The 20027-nt window shown below is 31.4% G+C and overlaps 1 protein-coding gene across 5 annotated transcripts in view; it reads right to left on the bottom strand.

The window, feature by feature from the left end:
- The window catches only part of LOC118190799 (transcription factor SPT20 homolog), a 137747-nt gene that overhangs the window by 34848 nt on the left and 82872 nt on the right, over positions 1-20027 (bottom strand). For all 5 annotated transcript variants that reach the window (XR_004758478.2, XR_015040826.1, XR_004758479.2 and 2 more), the window contains exons 19-20: positions 10372-10436; positions 1238-1295 (exon numbers count right to left, since the gene is read on the bottom strand). Coding sequence is in view for 2 of the 5 variants with exons in the window: in XM_035361584.2 (XP_035217475.2) it covers positions 1238-1295; positions 10372-10436 (123 nt within the window). In the remaining 3 variants the exon portion in view is untranslated. The remainder of the gene's footprint in view (positions 1-1237; positions 1296-10371; positions 10437-20027) is intronic.

Below are 20027 nucleotides of genomic sequence, written 5' to 3'. Positions count from 1 at the left end.
ATAATCATGCACAAAAACTGAATAAGTGTATAATTGCCAAAATCATTCTTAATTAGAGAATTTAAATCACCTTAAATCTCCTTATTCCAACTAACAAAAACTTGAGATCAATAAAATTAAACACCATCTCCTCCTTCCCAAAAAGAGTACACCTGCTAAAAACTAAAAGCTTACTAAACATTTCCAAAAATCATACTACTACCTTTTTAACCTGTAATAATTTACAGATAATAAGTCCAATTTATTACTGAAATTTGATATATTTACATTCCTTCTTTACTTTAATGGTAAAATGCACTTCTTTCAAATTTAAAAGTAATTCTAAAGAAATTCAATTAAATATTTTTATTTCCAAAATTGCTGAGATAAATTGTTAATAACTTCTGGAGCATTATACTTTGTTGATACTGTTTGAAATGAACTTTTAAATACAGTTACGTAAGGATGTTCCATGAATACTAAAAAGTTGCCAAGAAATGTCCCAAGAAAACTCTGAAATTCATACTTTAATCTCTATGTTCTATGCAAACAATCTATTTTTGCAATAAGTCCGCAATCCAGTTAAGACATACAACTAATATTCTAAATGAAAATACTAGCATGTTTACTACTCTGATAACAATGTAGTTTTCGTCAAGCTATCTCAGTTCACAGCAGAAACTTTAAAAAGAAAAATAATCTACAGACAGTCTCCACTTTCAAATGAAACATATAATAATTTTATGGCAATTCCAGGTTTACTTATGCATAGAAATTCATTTGTCCTTAACAGTTAGTATGCACAATTTTTATGAAATGAACAGCTAGCAGAGAGAGTTTGGGAGATCCTATACAATGCATTTATTATTTCAATAAAAGCAAGATAAAACCGGAAAACATGAGCATTGGCACATATGGCACATTCTTATACTAAAAATGAAACTTTTATATGGAATCATTTAATATAGCTTTTATGAAAAAAAAAATCTCAATTTATGAAAACAATTTTATATATCTTCAGATGTTTTTCAATATTCACTATTTTCTTACTGCAATACGTACTTTTTACGTAAGAATTCGCAGGCAGATAAAATAAACAAAGAAATACATAACAGATATTTCAAGGAAATGCATGTAACAAAATTCTTTTTAAGTTTAGCATGCAAGTACTTCTAAAGTTTACTGACAAGCAAATTGATATTAATAACAAGCATTACTGATAATTAAAGTAAACCCGAAATTTAAAATTACTACTTACCATCATTATTCGAATCAGAATAGTAACTCATTTGATATGGACGATGAAGAAACACTGGCTGCAAAAAAAAAAAAAAAAAAAAAAAAGGCAATACTTAGATACTTGCCTATTTCATAAATTGTAATTTTCTTGGTTAACCCTTTGCGACACGCATATTTAAAATATATTTTAATCTTTAAAAAAATGCCTTAGAATAAGTCAGATGGACTTACTTAAGTGCCTTTAAGGCTTGAAAAAAATTCTGCGCTTTTATTTTTTACGGTGGAAGGTGGGATACCGTTTGTCCCACCATGCAACTAGCACATGTCTTATAGCATATTGGTGTATAGCAGGAAAAAAAAATCCTATGTGGAATGAATAAACAAAATAAAGCGTGCATTCTAAAATATTCATAATAAACACACTAAAATGCATTTTGTACTTTTTGCATATATGCATGACTTGTAAAATTTTGCATGTGCACATTTTGCATATAGTATATATTTAATATTTTTAAATTTTAGGAACAAAAGAAAATATTTTCTTGAATATTATTTTAAGATTAAAATTTGATACCATACATATGATACTAAATAAAATATTAAAATTGGCACTTGATTCAAAAACATTTATATATGATTAAAATTGAAAAAAAATCATTTTTCATGAAACTTTGAAAAACATGTTGTTTCATTCTTTTGTAAGCATAGAGGCACTTCACGTGTTTCACAGATCCAAAATGTTCGTCGTTCTTCTTTCGATATGCTGCAATATGCACATCTTCTGCTCGTTCTCTTTGGCGTTTTACTTACATTTTTTAGTCTTTTTTCTGGTTGTACGAACGGGATTTTAGTTTGTATTTGAACTGGGGATTTCAGTTTTCTTTTCAGCTCTTTCTTGCCTGCAAGTGCCATTAGACCTTCTATAACTGAGGGAAGAAAATCTTTCATTGTTTTTACATCATGATCAGGTTCGCGAACAAACTTGACTAAATGTGTTTACTATACTTGCATCTAAAAAGTAAAAAAAAATCATGTGCCACCATTTCATGCTTTTGCGGTCTATTTCATATAGTCTGTCAGTTGATCAATCAGTCGACATATCCCATATTCTTATTGTATGAAATAATTCTGTTTGGGCACAGTACTTTTTTTTTTTTTTTTTTTTTTTTTTTTGTCTTTCCATCTTGCTCTTTTCTATTAATTTCTTTCATTTCAGTTGCCTTTTCCAAGCAAGACAGGATAGAAACGGATCTTTTATCCTTCCATTTTATGCAATAAATTGAATCATCGCTAACTGAAAAGTCTATATATTCTCTTGACATAAATTTGTCTTTTAAAATTTGGGTAGATACTTCCAATCCATATTTACAGTGCCACATGCATAGATGGGTCTGTGTCTTTAAAAAGCGAAACAAATTATAACTACTTCCCTTTCTTCTTCAGCAATAACTTCAACCTCAGTTATTCTCTCCTGGATTTCAATTTCATCTAAATCAGAACTGACATCTGAAGCATTTGAGTCGCAATCGGATGGCAATTCAGCAAAAAGATCCAAAGCTTCCTGAGTTGTTAATTTTTTTGTAGACATTTTAGCACATCAGAGCATACAACGGATGTAAAAGCGCGCACAATCACGAAAAAAGTAGATGCGAAAAAGAAAAGAAAAAATAATCGTGAGTGCTGCCATCTATTGAGCGGAAATTCAAGTGTGTGGTGGGACAAATTTTAACCCACTTATTTCAACTGCAAAATTAATGTTATAAAATATTGAATACAATTAAGATTTTTGAAAATAAAATACCTTTGAATATTAAAAAGAATCATACGTATCATAAATTGTATACCAAAATTTTTAAAATATGGAAAAATGCGAGATACATGGATATCACTCTTGTGATCCTATTTTGAATATTTTTTGCTTATAAACTTAAGGCCTGGTATAATAGTAACATATACTGAGAAAAATAATAACTAAAATAGATTATTTTTAAAAGATTAGAAAATTTCTAACGGAAACTGCTGAGTGAGAAAATAAATATTAATTAGGTGGGACATATATTGACCCACCATGCCGCAAAGGGTTAACAAATATAGAATACAATAAAACAGTAAAATATTTCTAAATGCTGTAACTAAATTAATTTCATAACATATTTATTAGGTAAAACCTTCATAACAAATTCAAATATCCAAAATATCATATTCTAGTTTCTTCACTTGAAGCTTCTAGAAATAAGCATGCTCAGCTTATGCCTCTTAAATTTTAAAAAATAGTTAATTTCCAAAGTGCCTTACTTTTGTTCCTCTAAGACAAGAAAACAAGAATATTTAAGCAAATTTCAATACTGAAAATCTGAAAACATATACGTAATAACATTTTTGATGCATGATGTAGATGTGTGATGATGGAGCTTGTGCATAAAAAAACATTAGCAACCATCGCTGGTTGAATCTTTCTTCACTGCTGACAAAACATTTTTGATGAACATACAACTAATGTAGTGTCATATATTAAATTTTGGGGGCATTTACAGCAGCCATAGCAATGTTCTAATTAAAAAAAAAGTATCCTTAAAAAAACTGTTCCTGTTGTAAAACAAAAATGGCATTTTAATAATCAAGCGAGTTGTGATTTTCCCTCCAACCATGTACTACACTGCATTTTCAAGCTGTCTTCTATCTATTCAGAAGTATATCATTTTCCCATTTCTGACCATTATTGATTAGAAAACTAATTTGTAACTTCTTCATTCTCATTGTGTAATGAAATTATCACATATGTATATATTGTTATCGATTTTGTATGTATGTAAATAACTTTAGTGAAATTAAAGTATTTTTTGTATAATATAACATGGAATGCTTATAAAGAGAAGAAGCTCTATCAGAAAAAGTAAGATTATAGAGGGCAAGTCTACTTAGCATTGAGTAAATGGCTATCTCACTAAATTGATGAGATATTGCCAAGCTGGCGATGGTTTTGGTGATTAATTTTTGTTGGCAAATTTAGAGACCATTTGGCAACATTTTGATTTGATCCCTGTATAACTGTAATGAGTATTGTAATTAAAACTCTGCAACTATAATTGATTTTATATGCAACTGTAATGCTATCTGCCCCCCATATATCTTCCAGTAATTTCGAGAAGCGGAAGATACTACAGATTTCTCAATAGCCTGGAGAAACTATATAAGACCAGAAACAGCATTAGTTTCTTAGTAGATATCAGTTCAGAGTGACTTCAGAGTACTGAGATAGTGAGAACTTCGCCTTTTAGATGCACTTTGCGTTGCACTGTGTTTGACATTCTTAGTAGTTAAGTGTAACTCGCGATTGTGCTCTGTGATACTGACAAGAGCTGCACAAGTGCTTTTGTGGAAAGTTTCAGAACTGCAAAGTGTTTTGCTTTGTAGAAATAAATATTATCATGCTATCGTTGGTTCTCTGTGTATTCAATCTATTACAAACTAGTACGCATGTGCACACACATACGTAAAAAACTGGTAAAAATTATAATATGATATATACACACTTAGAAACATTCAGCAATACCTCATTTAGACCATCTTTGATGAGTTCAAATTTGAAAATTTCAAAAACAAACTAAGTTTTAATTGAACAAAATAAAATTAAATTAGAAAAAATTAGAAAAAAAATTATTTTTAGCATGCAAAGGTTTCACCCCCTTTAAAGTCAAGTCTGCTTTTGTGCGGGTTCTTTTTATGCAGCTTTAAAATTATGTGATAGGATACATTTTCTGGAATTTCCTGCAGTATACCAATCTACCAGTCACTCTTGAATTCTGATAGCTATTGCTGAGGGTAGATGGGAAGAGCACTAATTTTAAGATTTTAATGATCTTGCCAATATTCCTGGTTATCTGAATGTTTTGCACAATTTAGATGAAAACATACATATAATTTTTCATTCCCCAAATATATCATTGATTCAACCAATGTGTCAAGGTGTCATTGAGATATTTCACATGTATGACTGATCAGCCAAAATATTACAGAAAATTATACACTGTGAAAATGTGCTCATCAGAATGATGCAGATACCACATAGTACACTTAAAATGCTTTAAGGTCTGCCATGGTTACTAAGGCATAATTCTGTCAACTGCATGTGCATGTCTTGAAGTGCAGGTTTATCCATTGGGCACTTAAGGCAGGCCCCAGGGCATGGATAAGCTGGACACAGCCAGAATTTCTGGTTATAAATTTCGATAGTTGAAGATAAAAAATGCTTTAGAAAAATAGAAAATGATTTTCAGAAAATAATCTGTGCCTCTCACCTGCACATCCATGTCTCTATTCATCAATATCTAAGGCCGTCGCGGCAGCCTTAGATATTGACGGATAAAATGTATGATAATGCTGCAAATATGTTGGGGTGTTACATAGGAGTACAGGCAAGAATACAAGAACTGCCACCTAATGCTATTTATGTGCAATGTTCAAATCATTCATTTAATCTTGTAGTTAACTTTGCATGTGAGTCCAGCTTGGAAGTAACTATTTTACAACTGTTCAAAGTATTTGCAAGTTCTTTTCGGCTTCCTCTCAAAGATGGAACTTACTGCAAAGCTGTAAAAGTTCTGTAAAACGATTGGTTATAACTAGATGGTCTGCCTGATTTGAGGCAGTAAATGCTTTGCATAAAAACTAAAAAGGCAATAAAAAAACTTTTTTTTTTCAACTAAGCAACAATACAGAAGAGAAATCTGCAGTTAGAAATGAAGCGAAGGCTCTGTACAATAAAATGGATGCCTTCTAAACAGCTCTATTAACATCAATTTAGATAAGAATTTTGGAACGAGTTAATGCAACCAGAAAACTTTACAAAATGCAGACTTGAACGTATCATTTGGAGTACAAATGATGACATTTCTGTTGACCTTTGTAGTAGAAATAAGAGAAACACTTTGTTGAAGAAATAAGAGAAATAACGAAATCGAGTTAGAAACAAAAGACGAGGCTACCACGTTTTCAAAGGTGAGAATACCACGAACATACGCTATAAAGACGAACTTAAAAAGGCAAAAAGGAGAAAAGTATTTTTTGATGAAACAACTGAAAACAAAATCACTTTAGAAGTAAAAGAAAGATTTAGAAATGAAGTATTTGATGCAATATGTGACAATATTACTCAAGACCTTAAAAAAGGAATTAAATGTTACAAAGAAGTAACATCAGAGTTTAAATGTTTTTTCACCCTAGACAAGGAGGAAATCAAAATATCAATTGACATTTGTGTGAGAAATACAGGAACAATATTGACAAAACCGAAGACTATTTACAAAACAAAATTAATCATTTTCAAGAATTGTCCAAAAATTTAAATAAAAACACGATTTATAAAAAACTTGAGGTTATTCAGACGGTGAAAGCAAACTTTTTGAATATTCTAACTCTATTGCAAATTTATTTAACGATACCCACTTCTAACGCATCAGGCAATCGACCTTTTTAGCCCTAAAAAATATAAAAACGTACTTAAGGTCTAAATTGAACCAAGAAAACCTTGATGCATTGTCACTTGTATATAAAGAATATAACGCAATGAAGAAACTTAATAGTGGTGCTATCATACCTCAGTTTGAAAATATTAAGTCACAAAAAAGAATGCTATAATATTTGTTATGTTATCTTTATATATACGAGGCGTATTCGGAAACTAAGTACCGTTTTGAAAAAAAAATAAATAAAACAATTTTTTCGAATCCAATTTTATTTTTACATGAAAATACATGTCTTAAACTATTTTTCAACATAGTTTCCGCCAATGATCAAACACTTGTCATAGCGGGTGACCAGTTTTTGCATACCATCGTCAAAGAAACTTCCCGCCAGTTTCAATAACCATGACTCCACAGCATGTTTCGTGTCATCGTCAAATCCAAAGTGCTTGCCACCAAGCTCGTGCTTCATGTGCAGGAACAAGTGATAGTCGGACGGCGCTAAGTCCGGGCTGTACGGTGGGTTATCGAACTGCTCCCAATGAAACTGTCGAATTAACAATTGAGTGACACCAGCAGTATGGGGCATTTTTGGAACCCATCGGGAACACAGTTTGCGATAATTCAAGCGGTCAGACACAATTTCGAACAAAACAGTACGTGAAATTTGTGGAAATGCCTCTGAAAGAGTTGTCATTGTGAAGCGTCTGTTCTCATGAATTGCTTCATCAACTTTCCTTACCAAATCATCGATGACAACAGAAGGCCGACCACTCCGAGCCTCGGCATGGAGATTTGCTCGACCTGCATTAAACATTCTTACCCACTTTCTCACCATTCCATCACTTATCGCATATTCACCGTAAACTTCTGTCACTTGACAATAAATTTCGGCTGGTTTAACATTCCTCGCGTTCAAAAATTTAATCACGGCACGAATCTCACAGTCAGCGGGAGAACTAATTGTCTTAAACATTTTGAATGTGCACAGCAAACTGAAAACACAACATAGAGCAACCAAAATGGTGACAATTGAAAGTCAGTGAACAAGAAAGACTAGTGCGCATGCACAGGATGCTTACCACAGCGCTGCGACGGCACTAGAATGAAAAGGTACTTAGTTTCAAAATACGCTACATATAAGCGGCTAAAGTGTGTGTTGCCAATAGTTTATTGTTGCAACTCGAAAAAATGAGCACGGAAATTAACGTTTCAGCAGTTTTTAATTAATATCTCGACCGATTAAAGTCGTACGAAGATGAGAAAGATATCGATGGATTCATAGAATTTTTTGGAATCCGAGGGTATGAATCTCGAATTTCAACTTGGCGCCATTCTGTAGATATTTGAGAAAAAAAGAATTTGGCACATAGCAAAATCCCTCTAATAGGAAAAACCCAACAAAGAAAATGGAAAATGTAGGGAAAACGTAGGGGAAAATTAGTTTTTAATTAATAACTCGTCTAATTAAAAACGTTGTGAATGTTCAAAATGGCGTGCCACGGACCTGCGCAATCCAACGGTGCTCTTCGTTAGGTCCGGGAGCCAGCCGTTTCGGAGGAGATGCTTAAATGCTTAAATGAAAATTGCTTATGCTTATGCAGCCTTGCAGCTTTTATAAGCTCTGTTCTTTTAATCCTTAGGGAACATCACAGTGTAAACTATCAACTAAATCCCAGCCGGGAAATGTATCAATCGGAGGAGATGATGTTACTTCACCCCATATATATATATGCTGCTTAAGTGTCTGTTTGTCGCCGATAGTTTATTGGTTGCTTGCGTAACTGTACTAGCCAATGAGGTGAAGTTGCCACGGCACAGGGTTGCCATTTCAAATGAGACATAGACAATTTCCTGTAAAACTTGCCTTTGCTATGACCATCAATAAGTCTCAGGGCCAAATGCTTAAGCGTGTTGGCATTTTTTTACCGAGCCTGCATTTGGACATGGTCAACTTTATATTGCCTGTTCAAGAATTCGTGTAAGAACGGATGTAAAATTAAAAATAATGGATGGTCCTCTGCCAGGCGAGCTTAAAAATGATGAAAAGATCGACACAAGAAATGTTGTGAACAAGGAGATCTTTGACATGTGAAATTAACATTTCATTATTTAAATCACCTTTATTGATTGAGCTAGTGGTGGCTCTTAAGAGATGTACCACCAGTGGTTTCCTTCATTGCACTCTACTTTAAGCAATTAAGCAAGTAGAAGGGGGAAACCCTGTGGGGCAGTAAGCAAAGGGGCGTCGTCAACACCTGCCCTGGGTAATTCAGTTTAAATTAGCAGACATCTTTGCACAAATCATTTTAATTACAATTTATAATATCTAGAACAGCAGTCATTTCATATGACTGCCAGGCTTTCTAGTATGTTATATCTTAGAATGTTACTTTTATTTTTACATTTTTTTAATGTTATATTTTAGAATGTTGTTTTTATTTTTAACATTTTTTATAAGAATACTGTTTTGTTTTTTATTTTTACTTATACTTTTACAATAAAAATTAAACATTAAAATTTTGTTTTATTTGTTAGCAGATGCAAGAGCCCAGCCTTAGATCTGCAAGTGCCAAGGGGGCCCATAGATCTTCTGCACCTAGGGCCCGAAATGAGCTTAAAACAGAACTGATGTCTTAAAAAAGCTCGCTGATTAAGTGAATTAAAAGCCTGAAGGCTAGGAATGAACATCACTCTAATGATACTGACTTTGATCAAGGTCTGAAGGCTAGGAATGAACATCACCAAAATGATACTTACTGCTAATAGGGTGTTTAAAAGCTATTAGAACGTATGGAAAGGGAAGGACTGTAAAATTGGAAGTTAGATACTGAGATATTGGGCATCTATGCCTACTCAATGAATGCAGATATTAGAGATTTGGTATCACAATGCAAACATTGTTATGAATATTGAATTAGTGCACACAATATTGTTACAAATTTTGCATATATGTGGATAACTTTAGTGAAATTGTACGCAAATTGTAGTATCTCTTGTGTAATGTAACATGAAAGGCCTTAAGAATGTAAAGCTTAGCCAGAAAAATAAAGTTACAGGAACAGGTCCATTTAACACTGAGGTAAATGGCTATCTCACCAGATTAGTGAGATATCCATGTACTGAGATAAATGGGTATTTTGCCAAATTAATGAAATAGTGGCAAATTGGTGATAATTTTGTGACTAATATTTGCTGCCAAATTTCGTAACTACTTGGTGACATTTTGGTCTGATCTTTGTATAATTGTAATTTATCCAACTCCTATGTAACAGTAACTGTACATGTGTTCCAGCAATTTCCAGAAATCGAAAGTACTGGAAATTTTTCAGCAGTTGGAAGAAAACTATATAAGACTGGAAATAGCCGCAGTTTTTAGTTTAGTTCAGAGTTCAGCTGAGCATATTCAGAGATCGCTGTGTGAATGTATGCAGCTTTTTATATTGTCTATAAAGTTCTTAGTAATTTGAAATGGTAACTAGTGATAGTGCTCTATCATACTGATAAGAATATATGACTACTTTTGTAAAAAGCACCAGAGTTTTAAAGTTTTAGTTTCTCCTGCCTTTTCAATAGTTCCATATGTTAGGTTTCTAAGGATTGCATAAAATGTTTTAGACACAACGTTTTTAAGAAACGTTAAAGGAATAGTAGAAAGAAGGGGATCATCAGAAATATAACAAAAAATTACAATTTCATTAGCAGATGGAATAGAAACCACATCATTTGGAGAATTATCATCATCATCAGTTGTACCTGAAACAGACATAAGATGGCTTATATAAATATGAAATAAATATAAAAATGCTAAATGTAATAAAAAATGTTTTACTTAAAAAAAGCTTTAATAACTTTCCCACCATGAAATTTTATCAATGACTTGACAATTTCTATATTTTAGGTTCATTCAATAGATATACAGTCAAAAGTCTTTAATCCGGACGTCCATAATCCGGAATGATCTATAATCTGGACCTCAAAGCTACAAACCTTCTGCGCATGCGCATAATACGTTTACACATGCGTGTTTAATGTATAACGGACGGTATTAGGTAAGCTAAAATTATCTAATTATCTATTTCAGTTAATGTTGCAGATTGCGTTGTTCCTTAATCTTCTAATTGGATCTGGCTTATTATTTTTTGCAGACTGTTAGAGCAATTTTATAAAAGTAAGCTTGAACTTTCGATTATGTCAAAAAGAATTTCCGATTCTGGAACTGCCAAAGGATCTACAAAGCGAAAGCATGTTTCAATGTCCATCAAACAAAAAGTGGAATTGCTACAAAAAATGGATAAAGGCATATCCTTTGTTTCTCTAACCATTCCAAAATCTGTTTATCAATTTCACGCTGCTCTGCGAGGAGGGAGGAAACGTCGCGGCGCGCAATGAACTGGAAGTTGACCTGTCAGCACTATCCTTATCTTCACGGCAGATGTTTTTATTCTGTTTGGCCTCTAATTCCTTACTAAATGTAGTAATTCACCTCGATGTACTCCATCTTTGATATGATTTAAATCAAATTAATCGTCATTACAAATATCACGAATACACATCAAATAGTTTTCTGGTTGCAATTTTCTAATTTCGACTATGCGTAACGTATGCTTTATGCGCGCGTTGAAAGAAATGTTAAATAAAGTAAACAAATAAATATTAAGCTTTTTTTGTAAATTTCGATACCCTTTAGATCTTAATTGCTCTTTATTTCATAAATTACGGTTTCATATTTTTATTTTTATAATTTCTGCATGCCATCTTAACAGATTTAAACTGATGATCTATAATCCGGAAAAACCGATAATCCGGAATCGCCGAAGTCCAGACGAATCCGGATTGAAGACTTTTGACTGTATACAACTCACAAAAAAATAATACAACAAATTTCATGCATTTTTTAAAATATGTATAGGATACTCAATCTTTGACAATTTCATAACAAAATCTTACCACTCTAGGTTACAATTACATTTGATATCAAATGCTAAACATAAACATATAAAAATTGGTTAACATTTGCCTGTCAAATTCATATTACATTTTTATTAAACAAATATAAAATAGAATGCCTGCATAAAATCAATCAATAAATTCTTTGAATGAACATTTATTTTTTTTCCCATTTTATTATTTTTTGAGTTAAGATGTTAGCCGTTTTTGTTTACAAAAAAGGATGTCAAGCATCATACTATGTTAAAAGGAAAAAAGAAAGAAAACTGACCGAATAAATAGCATGATAATAATTTTCCTTTTATTCACCTTTTTATTTCCAAATCTTTATTTAGAAACAGCCCTTGTACACTGCTCAAAAAAAAAAAAAAAAATTATGGGAAAGTTCTATATCTCCCGTTCTACTGGGCCAATTCACGAAATTCAAATTGCGTTTTTCATGTCTCGAAAGCACGACTTAGGATATATATTAGATTTATATATAGCAATATTCTAACATAGGTATTTTGACACAAAATCGGACTTCTGAAATAACATACCAATTTTTTTCCATATTTCGATTAAAATTATGCCTAAATATTAAATTTTGTAAAATTTGGTGCGAAATTTACGGAGAAGTTCAACAATTTATGTTGGCGCTTTTTATTCAGTTTGCGCCGAAATTAGTTCACTTGGTGAAGTTCTTAATATGTGGCAACCTATTTTCATTTCCATTTTTACATAGTGCGTTAGAGGAAAAAAAGACTCAAACGTTCCATCTTTCAAATAATGTCCTTTATATTATATTTTTAATTATAATTGTTATTAATTTTAAGCAATTTTTTTATTTTTTCGAATTTCATTTTAATTGTTTATGTTGTAAAGTTTCTTTCGAATAACTGTTTAAAAAATTTATATTTACTCATTCGAACTGCATAGTTTAAATCAAAGGTGCATCGTTTATCTTTTTTTTCAAATAGTTTTCTTTATACTCTATTTTTAGTAATAGTTACTATTTTAGGTAATTTTTAAATTTTTGGACTTTTATTTTAATTGTTAGTGTTGCATTGTCTCTTCAGATAATTATTTTAAAATTTTCTATTTATTCATTCGAACTGAGCATTTTAAATATGCTCAGTTCGAAATTAATATAAATTTTCCAGAATTTGATTTTATTTATTTGCATTGTGTTTCTTTCGGAAGAATACTTTGTGACCCAGACTACGAAGCATTTAAAAACTGCATATATTAAAAGAGAAAATACAGTAAAGCACAGTTAACACGGCTTTTAGTGTTCCGTTCAGAAAAAATATATAAATAAGAGAGATATATAACCGACAGTTTAACTTACGATGACTTGCATACACTGCTTTAAACAGTTTTTCTTCAGGCATTCTGCTTTATTCTTGCTCTTTTTCTTCAGGCATTCTGCAAGCATATTAAAAAGCACCCAACTTTTCGAAACATCTTGGTTTTTCTGACAATCATTTTAAATAAAGTTATCGCCTTCCATTTCATAAAGAGGCACAAACGACCGAGCGGTAAAGTCGCTGAACACTGGTAGTTCACTTCCGAGTTTGAATCCAGGTAAAAGGGCTGGTTGCATGGGCGTTTTCATGGATTTTCTCATGTGTAACGTGTATGCCAGCCGGTTTCCCTTAGAAAGTTCTTCACAAAGGCATCCTTCCTTTTAGGCAGATAGCCCTGCTTTGCCATAACTTAATAATCCAATTCAATCCATTTCATCAGTTTTAAAGTCACAGCCTTTATCAGTCTTTAGAGGTTAGCATTTTGAAGGTATGAGATGAAAGGAAAGGCTGGTTTCATCAAGAGGAGATTTTGGTTTATTTAATTATTGCAAAGCACACTGGGGCTATCTGCCTAAGGGTAGGGATGCCTTCGGGGAAGACTTTTTAAGGGAAACTGGTTCGTGTACACGTTACACATGGGGAAAACCACCAAAATGCCCATGCAGCCAGCCCATTCGCGGGATTCGAACCTCGGACCGAACTACCAGTCTAAAACCGAACCATATAGTCTAAAACCAGTCGCTCTTCCCTTTAATCTGCAATGATATCGTTTTTGTCTTTTTTGTTAACACAAGCTGAATTGATGGTATTTGCTGTTGGACACGTCCAAGTGTTTTCTGTTTGAACACCTAAATTCTTTAAAGTATCCTGAAAGTATATTCAAAAGCATTCAACTTTTAGAAACATCTTGGCATGTCTGACAGCCAAATTTCCCTGCAAATTTTTGCTTACTTTCCTCCCTAACTTTCTTCTTTCCTTCTACAGTTATTTTCAGTGCTCACACAAGAAAAATTAATATTATTCAATTGCTAGACTTCCATAAATTTTGCATTCTTGTCAAGTTTTTTAAAATATCAATTGCATCAACTGTGTTTCAGTTGAAGACAGCTTTTCATTTTCTAGACATTTTAACTATAAATAAAGTTTAATGCGAAGTCCAAAAGATAAATATTTTAATTAAAAGATTTTTTACTAAATGACAAAGAAATAAAACAGTCCAGCAGTGTTTATTCTGTACCACCGAGTAACCCGATTCTTATATCAGCTGAAACAATCTAAATCATATTAAAGATTATGTTTTTTTTTATACAATCTATAACGTGAGAGAAAAATTAGCTTCTTAAAACATTCTTTAATTAATATAAAAATATAAAAATATAAAAATTTCTATTTATATATTTTATATACTTTTACAAATTTATTATTATTTATATACTTTTATAAAATTTATTATTATTTATATACTTTTATAAAATATAAAAGTTTCTATTTATATACATATTTTTTTAAAGCTGGGACTTGAAATAAACTGTCAAACTTTTAAAGTTTAATTTACATGGTGGTTATAATTAAAGTTCCACTTTGAAATGGTCATAAAAGGAAAACTACCAGACCAAATGTTATCAAACTTGGGAATCATGTAAAGGAGGTTATGGGAATTTATTTTTCGCTGGGAAAAAAAAAAAAAAAAAGAGTTAAAAAACTCACCACCAGGGGAAAAATGGCACTGTATGTGAAATTGTTAAATGAAATAAGACATGAAAACATTGGTTTAATGTGTGTTTAATTGTTTCAGAAACGTGTTACAAAGCATGTTCAATGTAGCATTCAGCATTTTCCGAAAGCAAGTTAAATCCTGTTACTGCATTCTCAACAGCAGCTCTTAGCATATTAGGAGGAATGTTACAGACAATTCGGTGTATCACATTTTTCATTTCTGCCAAATTGTTTAGATTATCACCATAAATAGAGCTTTTGAGATAACCCCATAGCCAAAAGTCACAGAGATTAAAGTCTGGTGTGAAGTGGAGAAGTGTCGGCCTATAAGACATTCATTCGTGAAATGTTGTTTACATAACTGCGCGACACCAAACTGTGTGAAATGACTGCTATGCAATCGAACGCAGCAGGAGAATGCAATGGATCTAGGTAGATAACATGAGGGATTTTTTTGGCCCAAATCGATTAAAAGCATTTTGAATCAGTATCTTCAAGTTTTAGGGCCGAATTCAGGCTTCAAAATTTAGAAGTTAGCGATCTGTAAGAAAACTATTTCCAGGTTGTACGCACTTGTGAGAGTGATTTGCGATCTCAAATTTCCTAATCGCTAATTCGTGGTTTTCACGGATGAATTTCTGCCTTACACGGATGGCGCACTCGATTTTTATCGAATTTAACGGCTTTAAATGGTAATTTGTTTACTTCAAAGTTTCTTAAGGGTATACAACATATTAAAACCGTGTAACGAAAGGTCTAGTAACTAATGCCGGTTACTATCAGAGAGCATTAGTTCCAGACGTAAGTGATCATTCCGCTTCGTTATTAATACACACACATTTTATTTACAATATAATACAATAGTTAAAAGCATTATTGTTAGACAAACGCCTTCATTATTAGGCTTAACACCTTCGATCTCCATCAAAACTAAAAGCAAGTTACAGAACATCAACAGAGACAAGACATTCGGAGAGCCACCTAACGGCGCAAACAATCAATTGATAACAAAAGGTTAAGATAGATTCCAACCCATATTTCATTTAACAATATTGCATACAGTGCCATTTTCTGCCTGGTGGTGAGGTTTTGCACTTTCTTTTTTTCGCGGAAAATAAATTCCCATGACCTCCTTTACACGGTTACCAAGTCTGATGACATTTGATCCAGTAGTTTTCCTTTTATGACCGTTACAAAGTGGAACTTTTATTATAACCACCCTGTATATTATTAAATTTTAATTGAAGCTATGTGTTATATGTACACCATGCGTAAGATTTTCGCTTTTATGAAAAAAATAAAGAATCGTAGCAAATACACTTACGATAATGGACCAAAACTGAAAAAATTTCCCCTCCCTGCGAAAATAAAATATTCAAACTTCGACCTTGAATTTATTGGATTATTGAAATATTCAATTTGACGTATTTTCTAAGTCCTAGTTCCAACAACAATTCCGTCAAAAATTCCGAATTACTGAAGCTGAAGTAAAAGCTTTAGAATTCGTTCACTGCATGGTTATAAAGTAATCAGAGTACAATAAAAATAGATTATAGAATTTATGCAGATGCAATATTTTATCTGAATGCACAACATGTAATGGAAGAGAAGGCTTGTAGAGATCTGCTTTTGACATGCCTCTAAAAGTAAATGTCATACTTCTTTTGTCTCTTCAAAAACTTTCCTGTCAGAGGAAACTTTAGTTTTTGGGAAAGAAAAAAAATCACAAGACAAATTTGAAGAACATGCAGGACGATTGAGTTCACATACTTATTTTCGGAACACAAGCGGTTCTCCGATTCGTTATTGAATAATGAAAAGATGCATTTTCATGCAATAAAAAACATTTGGAACACGTTTTCTGACTGAATAACATAAGATTAAAAGTCATCTGCTTAATTCACAGCCATTTACAAGTCAATTGCTTGGGCAATTGCAGAATCGTTCAGATACCTGAGCTTGTAAGACAAACCTAATTTCACTGGATTTAAACACTTTTTTAATCTTCCGAGAATATTCCTTCTTTAGCTCATATTCCAAGAATATTAAGTGAATACAATTATTACAAAAGAAATTGAATATTCATTTGCACTGCGGCTTGGTAGTTTAAAAACAAGTTACAAAAAACTTAAATTCTGCTTTTTGTGTCTAAAAATACATCAATATTTTAAATATTTACAAATAAAACATTACAAATAAAACATAATATTAAATTGGAGATTTAATTGGAGTTTCAACAGTTGCCAGCATTTGAAGGTAGTTTTCCAGGTTCTCTTTACAAAGGTTCTCTATGGAAGAATTTTCATCAAATAGCTCCCATGTTCTTTCTATGTTCAAATAACCAACTAACCTAGTTTAAGCGCGATTTCCAAGTGAAGTTTCTAGCAAAACCCGAATACTCATTAAAAACCATGTAGCTTGCCAATCGGGAGTAACAGGAAAGATACGGCGCCAATAATTGAATTACTGTTACGGTACGCTGTTTCTAAACTAAAATTGTCATTCTTTAATCAAATATAATTGATTTGTAACTTCTACTAGAGCTGATGGTAAGAATTGAAGTGGAAATAAATAATATCGTATGCAACCTTGATTAATATAAAATTAGAAATATTTGCATAGAAAAATATTTGCATTCAGACAGAAAGTTTTTTGAAATATTTGCAATTACTTTATAAGAAGGATTTATTAATAACCGTAATAATTACTTATTATATTACTGATGATTAGAATTCAGTTCTTGACAATTACATTCTAAATTAGAATTTTAAGGATATAATGAAAATACGCTACGCATAAAAATACATTTTAGGATAAAAAATGAGTGGATTTTTTATGTTTAAAAACTTCTTAAATTCATTCAATAAACATTGTACCCTCGTTGTTTATTGAATCCAGAATGTTGAGTGTCATTTATATAATTATTTTTACTTGAACACAAAACCTGCTGACTATCTAGCCATTAAGTAGCTGCAGATCATTTCTACATAACCATTGAGACATTAATTTGGTCTCTAGAGGGTTGTATGTTTATATCATAATTTTACTTTTATAAAAATGATTATTCTAAATCTCATGTTTCTATAAAAATATATTGTGCTTTAAAAATATGGATGATAGTATCAGCCTCTCTTTTAGCCACTTCATAAGGAACAGCTTGTTTAGAAATAAATTATGCAGTTAATGTCATAAAATATTTTCATAAAATTCGAATAAACATAAAACGAAAATTTTCAGTTTTAGACAATTCGATTTAAACGAAGTTAAAGTAAAGTAGCAGACGATAAAACGCCAAAGATAAAAATTTACTCTTACGAATATTTTTTTTAAAAGGAAGAAAGACAGAAATTTAAAAAAATAGTTAAAAATTTGAATAATATTATCTATAATTTAAAAAAGTAGCTTTCTATATAGTATTAATAAATATTTATTACGCATCGAGGGGAAAAATTTCATACATATTTACCGTATTTAACGGCATATAAGACACACTTTTTTTCCTAAATTTGGTCTCAAAAAAGTTACCTGCATCTTATACGTGAAGGACACAGGTTAGCTTTTAATACTGAATGATATTTTTAGCCCGGATAAAGATCTAGACACACATAACTTTTTCTACATCTACATGTGTGTGGCCTTCTAAATAAGGGTGCGTCTTATATGCCATCAAATATGGTAATTCTCCGTAAAATTTTATTTGAAATTTAAGGTTAAAAATAGCTGTGGCAATTCACTGTAACAAAAACCCATAAACCACATTTGGCGTTATTATCGCTCAAAAAAAAGATGCCAAATTTCAAAACGAAAAAATATGTAAATTTGTGTATATCTTAGAAAATTTTGAATAAAAAAGTCTAATTTTTTGCAGGTATGCTTAGAAATACACCTACTTTAAGATGATGGTAAAAATTTTATAAGTCATAATTCAAAATTTTTTCGAAAAATTTATAAAAATTATATAATAATAGAAATTTAAAAAATAAAACACAAAAAATAGGTAAATTTTATTTGGAATGAACCTAAATTTCGAAATGTGAAAGGAAAAATCAAAGAAGTTTAATAAAAAAAAGAGATATTAATAAATATTTGCCAAATTCAATTAACATTGAGGAGCTAAAATTTTGAGAGCTAATATTTTAAAAACTATTTTTAGAAAACTTGGTATTCTGGCATAATTTGAATTGTAGAATCGAAATATGGAAAAAAATTGGTATGTTATTTCAGAAAAAGTCCGGTTTTGTGTCAATATACCTATGTTAGAATAGTGCTATATATAAATGTAATATATATCCTAAGTCACGCTTTCGAGACATGAAAAACACAGTTTGAATTGTGTCAATCGGCCCAGTAGAACAGGAGATATAGCACTGTCCCTTTTTTTTTTTTTTTTTTAACAGTGTACATATTAAGACTATTATATATTTATCAGAAATATGAGCATTCTTGTTTTATAAAATTTGGCTGGAACTGCATACATTGTCAATGTAGATGATACTACAATATTCACTTAATATATATATATATCTTAGTTCAGTTGCTCGAGTAATTTTAAATTACATGCATGTATTGGAATCCTGACTTCAGTCATACATGACGACATCAATGTCAGCATTTCTGAACCATACTATTCATACGTCAAAGAAAAACTAACAAAAACATACAATACATGGAGCAATCATCCTGTAGGATTTAGCCAAATATCCTATCACATACCTGACCAAAAAAAAAAAAAAAAAAAAAAAAAGGAAGCTGCACATAATATGATTTTTTTTCTTTATTTCAAATACATAAAGCTACACTTCATCCCTTAATTGATTGAAATTCCACTTGTTCTAATAACAAGCTATTCTATCAACATTCCTAAAAACCATAAACTGTAAATAATTTGTTTAAAATATGTACATTCATAAGAAATCTAAAATTAAACTATTCAAACAATCACTGAAAAACTTGCAAAGAAGTTATCACAGTTCTCAATTATGAATTTTGACAATAATTGTAATCTTACAGGTTTCTGACTATTTTATGAAATATTACGTGCTTTTTGATTACCATACCTACACAAAAAGTCGCCAACTCAGCAATGATTCAACTTTGCAAATTGGCAAAATGCATGTTTGGCTAACTCTATGGATCATATGTACTGTACCATTCATAATAAAATATAAAAAGAAGCTTTTTATAAGAAACAAAAGATTTTTTGAAGCAAAACAGAAATTTATATTGCCAACATTTACATCTTTACAGTCTGTGGATAACGCTCAGTGAAATAACAGTTAAATATAAAATGCATAAATCCATGTGCATAGTATGCGCATGCATACGTTGACTATAATCCAATGCATAATCAAAAGTATGCCAAAAACACAGCAATTCTACTGAATATTGAAAT

Source organism: Stegodyphus dumicola, chromosome 4 (assembly GCF_044657685.1).
Source record: "Stegodyphus dumicola isolate Sdum_Otavi_A_Nest chromosome 4, ASM4465768v1".
Lineage (NCBI taxonomy): Eukaryota > Metazoa > Arthropoda > Arachnida > Araneae > Eresidae > Stegodyphus > Stegodyphus dumicola.
The sequence above is the reverse complement of the archived record's forward strand: the minus strand, read 5'-3'. Positions and strand labels throughout refer to the sequence as shown.